Source organism: Toxorhynchites rutilus, chromosome 1 (genome assembly GCF_029784135.1).
Source record: "Toxorhynchites rutilus septentrionalis strain SRP chromosome 1, ASM2978413v1, whole genome shotgun sequence".
NCBI lineage: Eukaryota > Metazoa > Arthropoda > Insecta > Diptera > Culicidae > Toxorhynchites > Toxorhynchites rutilus.
The window spans coordinates 23508581-23514939 of record NC_073744.1 but is presented as its reverse complement, the minus strand read 5'-3'; the positions used below and the strand labels follow the sequence as shown (position 1 = coordinate 23514939).

The window sequence follows — 6359 nt, the reverse complement described above, 5'->3', positions numbered from 1 at the left end:
GAGGCCCTGACTGGAAGGATTACAGAAAGACTTTTCGTATATGTAGATTTGTTCCCGTGTATGAATAATCATTCTGCTCGTGGTCGTGATCAAGCAGGTATTTGAAATCGTTCGTGACTTGCTTTGAGAATGGGCATAGTAACAACATGTCCAGAACCCATGCCATGCAGTCTTCAGAATGCAACGCGGTGCTGATACGCAACAAGTTTTTGGCACTCAATTGAACTCTCATACTTGAGCATACACATACGCTAGGGCAATCAACACGCACCGAAACATATATTTGCTTCAAGATGGTGGAGTTAACAGGTGGTTCGTAATTTACACTATTTAGAAAAGACGTTTGAGGAATGGCAAGACGAAAAGTTTGGATTTGTTTATGTTACGAGGGTCACTATTTATATTTCGGGAATAGGAACAAAAACAAATAGTTAAGCTGCGAATATATTTTTATTGTTTTTCAAAGTACTCGCCACGATGATCGATACACTTTTGCATGCGCTTAAACCAATTTTCAAAGCATTTATTCCAATCGACACGAGCCTTTTTTTTTGAGCGATTGTCAAAGTATGTGGGATCCAACGTGAACATAATTTTCGCACAACTAAGTTTTCATGTAAAATCGCATATATGCTGGTGGAACTAATGCTTAGGGATGCCTCAATCTCACAATAGGTTACATGACGATCTTGCTTAATCATTTCGTGCACAGCATCGATGTTTTCTGGCACTACAGTCGATTTTGGACGACCTTCACGAAACTCGTCGGACAGCGAACTACGACCACGATTGAATTCACTATACCAGCGATACACAGTGGTTTTTGATGGAGCTTCATCGCCAAAAGTCAAATTAAGTTGATTGACGCATTCTTGTTGTGATAATCCACGTCGAAAGTCGTAAAAAATCATCGCACGAAAATGTTCACGATTCAGTTCCATTTTTTTGCCGAGACCAAACTTTCAACTAAATATAAAATAAACAAATAGCGTCCGTATGACAAAATGTTCTGAGTACGTATCAAGGCGCGTAAAAGTATATCCTAAGGTGGGCCAACTTGCTAAAACCACTCTTCAGCCATCTTGGAAATATACTGTGTTTTGTTTGTAAACAAAACACAATACGCTAGTGCCGAAGCTCGCTCCTGATCAGTCTGTCTCTTTCACGCTTCAAGGAAATAATTCCCCTTTTGCTTTCTTCCGTACTGTTTTCATATACCGCTCCCCTAACCAACTTAGTGACGAAACGGCCTCACCTAGTACCATAGATCCGTCTTGAGTACGTATATCGTCAAAAATGTCAAACTTTACGATGGAACCGTCAGATAGACTCACATGACATCAGTGTTGCCAATTCCCGAAATATAAATAGTGACCCTTGTATTACTTACGTTGGTATGGTTACATTTGATTTCGTCGAAGGTATTTGAAGCAGTATAATAAATAAACAGTTGTCGTTGAAAATAGTAACCTAGTAACCTTTATGTATATGCTTCCGCCAGCTGGCTCGGCTAATGTGATTCAGGGAGTGCTTTAATCGTGGTACCGCCACTGGCGCATAATTTGCAGCTTTGTTTTTTGTGCTGGTTCATAACGACAATCAACCGTGAAACTGTAGTCAGTGTTTGGTGTTGTTTGGATACCATCTATGTAAATACGTTCAAACTTACGGGATACGTCCGAACGGCAATTCTGACATTACGTTTTACCTTCCACTTCACTTTACTTGATTTGCTTGTCGTGTTTAATGTCGAATGTATTTGATCAGTACACGTTGATCAAATTTTATCTGTCCAAAAAAGTCAAATATTTAGCTTCGGTCAAACAGTGTATGAACACTCTGAGGACAGCTGTTTCGTATCTGAGTTCTGCGCCGTGTTCAAAAACCGCACTCGTGTTCAATGAGTGTCATACATCTCGTTCCAAGAGAGAACACATTTTTCTCTATAACGAAACATACATGCAGTGTATGTTTCTGAACCGTTCATATGTATTGAAAACTTCGAAAAAATTGACTGTTTTTCAATTACTTTTCGGGAAATTTACTCTTGTTGCTCTAAAGTGGGAGTTTCAAACACAAAAATGGCTCCAAAATGAATAGTTTTGATTTTTTCACGCTCAAAAAATCATGCATGTTGCTAGATATCAGAACTTGTTACCACATAAGTCTAGAAGTGATAATTTATTGTTGAAGAAGAGAAAGAGATAAAATCGTTGGTGGCAATATAGTTGCCATTGTGTCAAGCTTCAAACTAATCTCAACAAAACACGATCAGATTTAACAATGGGAGCGCAGGTTTTCGGATTCTGAATGAAATGTTTTCAATATCTGATAGAACTAGTTATGTATTTTTCAAGTTCAGCCAATATCAATTAATTTTAAGAGTGTTTTAGTCAACTTGTTTACAAATTAATAACAATAAATACAAAATCAATTGTACTAGGAGCTAAAATAATAAATATTTGAAACTAAAAATCTAATCAGTCGTTTTAAGCTAATAATATAATTTGCTTAATCCACTTCTTCGACAGTAGGACCCGTTCGGCCTCCAAATCCACCAGCTTGTTGTCCACAGTTAGCTCCACCAGAAGCTGCACCCTGATGTAATCGTGTCATAATGGGACTGCATACTCGGCTCAGTTCCTGCATTTTGTGATCATATTCATCCTTTTCCGCCATCGTGTTTCCATCCAGCCAGCGCAGTGTCTCATCGCATTTATCTTTCACTGTGTTCTTGTCCGATTCGTTCAGCTTTTCTCCAGCAGTGTCCAGCGATTGTTTCAACTGGAAGCAGTAACCTTCCAATTGATTCCTGGCCGAAATTCGTTCCCTCTGCTTCTCGTCCTCTTCGCGGTATTTCTCAGCATCAGAAACCATTTTATCAATTTCCGCTTGGCTCAATCGACTTTTGTCGTTTTTGATCGTTATGTTCTTCTCCTTTCCAGTGCTCTTCTCTTTGGCGGAGACGTTCAGGATACCGTTTGCATCAAGATCGAATGTGACTTCAATTTGTGGAACACCTCTAGGAGCCGGAGGAATTCCAGATAGATCAAACTGTCCAAGTAGGTTGTTGTCCTTGGTCATGGTTCGTTCCCCTTCGAATACCTGAATCGAGACACCTGGCTGGTTGTCGGAATAGGTGGAGAAAGTTTGCGTTTGTTTGCATGGAATTCTACTGTTGCGCTCAATCAGTTTAGCCATCACTCCTCCGGCTGTTTCGATTCCCAGTGATAACGGGGCAACATCAACCAGCAGAACATCCTGAATCTTCTCGTCTTTATCTCCACTGAGAATGGCGGCTTGTACTGCGGCACCATAAGCAACGGCTTCATCGGGATTAATCGAGAGATTTAATGACTTTCCACAGAAAAAGTTCTGGAGAAGTGACTGCACTTTTGGAATTCGAGTTGAACCACCAACCAAAACGATATCGTCGATTGAACGTTTATCCATTTTGGCATCCGAAAGGGCCTTCTCAACTGGTTGTAGAGTAGCGCGGAACAAATCCGAACATAGTTCCTCGAAACGAGCTCTAGAGATTTTGGTATAATAATCAATTCCATCCAATAGCGCATCAATTTCGACCGTTGCTTCGGTACTCGATGAAAGTGTGCGCTTGGCTCGTTCACACGCCGTTCTCAAACGTCTCAGAGCACGTGGATTCGTTGAAACATCCTTTTTGTATTTACGCTTGAATTCTTCCACAAAGTGTGATACCATTCGATTATCGAAATCTTCACCTCCCAAATGAGTATCTCCCGCAGTGGCTCGCACTTCAAATAGCGATCCTTCGTCAATGGTGAGAATCGACACGTCGAAGGTTCCGCCACCCAAATCGAAAATCAACACATTTCGTTCTCCTTTGAGATTTTTGTCCAAACCGTAAGCCAATGCAGCTGCCGTTGGTTCATTGATGATTCTCATCACGTTGAGTCCTGCAATCGCTCCAGCATCTTTCGTCGCTTGGCGTTGAGAATCGTTGAAATAAGCCGGAACAGTAATAACTGCATTCTTCACCGTCTTTCCCAAATACGCCTCAGCAGTTTCCTTCATTTTGATCAACACCATCGAACTGATTTCCTCCGGAGCAAATCGTTTCCTTTCGCCTTTGAATTCAACTTCAATTTTCGGTTTGCTGCTGTCGTTCACAACTTTAAACGGCCAATGTTTCATATCCGCCTGAATCTTTGGGTCGTCAAATTTGCGTCCAATCAACCGCTTGGCATCGAAAACAGTGTTTTTGGGGTTCATCGCCACTTGATTCTTTGCCGCATCACCAATTAGACGTTCTGTGTCCGAGAAAGCCACATAGCTGGGAGTGGTTCGGTTACCCTGGTCGTTTGCGATGATTTCCACTTTACCATGCTGGAACACACCCACGCAAGAGTACGTGGTACCTAGATCGATTCCGATCGCAGACATTTTGCTGTTTGTGTATGGTGCAACTTTATTCACTCTTGTTCACCGAAATGCACTTTTTTACTTTAGCGCGCTATTATTCGCAATTGGTTTGCTTCACTTGTTGCTCTCAATTTAGCTCGTTGCTGCTATCTTGCTCGAATTGAACTGATGAGCCATACCCGAACCGTCCGTATATATGGGGAAAGCAAAGAAATCTAGAAAATCGGAGATGCCTTCACGATCATTCGAGTATTTTCCACACAATTCGAGCGGTTTCGTTCTCCGCTAGATGGTGTGAAAGAATTCGCCTGTTGTTATGCTGGACATGAATCATCAACTGATATCATACAGTTGTGTGTCAAAACTACCCGAAAGCTGTGGATGGTACAATTAGATTCGAGTGCATTCTATTCATTTCCTTATGCATCTCGATTTTTCCAGAACATAAATACGCGCTTCGCAATATACGACATTTTCAAGCTGATGATTTTTGACGTAGAACTACGTCTTTCATTTCTATACTGGGGTGTAAGTTCAAACTTTCGCAAATGAAAGCGTTACGCCGGAGAACGAGATTTTGAGCGTTAATAGCTCCTAAACAACTGAATGAAATAGTATGATAAACACTTCATTCGAAAGATAAAATGTCTACGCGTTATATGATTGTTACTTTTTGATCCAAAAATTTGTTTCAATAGCCCTAAAATTGCTTTTAAAACAGGCTATTGAAATCACACCAATCGGTATATAAGCGAGTGCCGCTTGGAAATCAACTCAGTTATAATTGCGCAACGATTGAGGTACGATCGCTGGAATGGATGGATGTTTCCCTAACACAGACTTCAAAACCATGGAGCCAGGGGAAATTGGCATAGCAAATTAGATGCAAGCAGCGGGTACTTTTGTATTCGTTTGAGTTTCTGCAAATAGGTATTTTTCACTAACACAAACTTCAAAATCATGAAGCCTGGGGAAATCGGCATTGCAAAATAGATGCGAGCTGCGGGTACTTTTGTACTTGCTTGCGTTTCTGGAAATCGGAATGCTTCCCTAACACAGACTTCAAAACCATAGAGCCTATGGAAATCGGCATAGCAAATCAGATGCAAGCAGCGGGTACTATTCTACTCGGATTGATTATGGATTTGATATGGTATGATACGATGTAGTGGATATGATCGAAGTGGATATTTTATATTGCATATCGGAGAAATCACATTTATAAAAGCAGCGTTATAAAATTATTTGCCTACGAATGCTGCAATCGATCGTCGTTATTGGGAAGTTGGGATTGTTGAGAAGGGGGTCTTATTTTCGCTGTGTAATTCCGAGTAGGAATCCATTCCTTCTCAAGCGTTAATAATCCTGATCAGGTTCAACGATGATTCCAATTGTCGGGGTTTGGGGAGTGGGTATTTCCGAGGAGGAATCGATTCCCTCTTTGAACGTTAATAATTCTTTTCCGGCTAAACGAAGTGTGATAATCACTTTATTCGAAAGATGAAACGTCTAACATTCATATGCTTGTTACTTATTGATTGCTAAGTCGACGTTAGTTCTACGTCCACCTTGCGGTTCTATCAAAGATATAACCCACTTCCAGTTTTTCAAAATAAAGTTGCGAAATCTTAAATACAATGGGGTGTCTAGTTCTTTTTCCAATTTTGAAGATGGAGGTTTAAACCCTTTATAAGGCCGTTGCAACTATATTGCCACCCACAAAAATATATTTCTCGCTGAACGATACAGTGACTCAAACCCGTTATCGTACTCCACCATGCAGATCTCTTTTCCCTTCTTTTGAAAGTCGAAAACAAGCTTTCGAAACATTCTATTTGGATAAAGTCATAGTGTCATATGAGAGTTAAAAGGTTTGTTATCTGTTTTCAGAATAATGGTTTTTATTTCTCTACGAAGCGTGAATGTATGTGCTGATGTATGAAAATTGACTCAAACTC

At 40.5% G+C, this 6359-nt stretch overlaps 1 protein-coding gene across 1 annotated transcript; it reads right to left on the bottom strand.

Moving 5' to 3' along the window:
- Positions 1–2343: 2343 nt before the first annotated feature.
- LOC129762453 (heat shock protein 70 A1) lies at positions 2344–4448 on the bottom strand. Its single transcript, XM_055760712.1, has one exon. The coding sequence runs from the start codon at positions 4420–4422 to the stop codon at positions 2512–2514; it is 1911 nt and encodes a 636-aa protein (XP_055616687.1). The 5' UTR covers positions 4423–4448; the 3' UTR covers positions 2344–2511.
- Positions 4449–6359: the final 1911 nt, after the last annotated feature.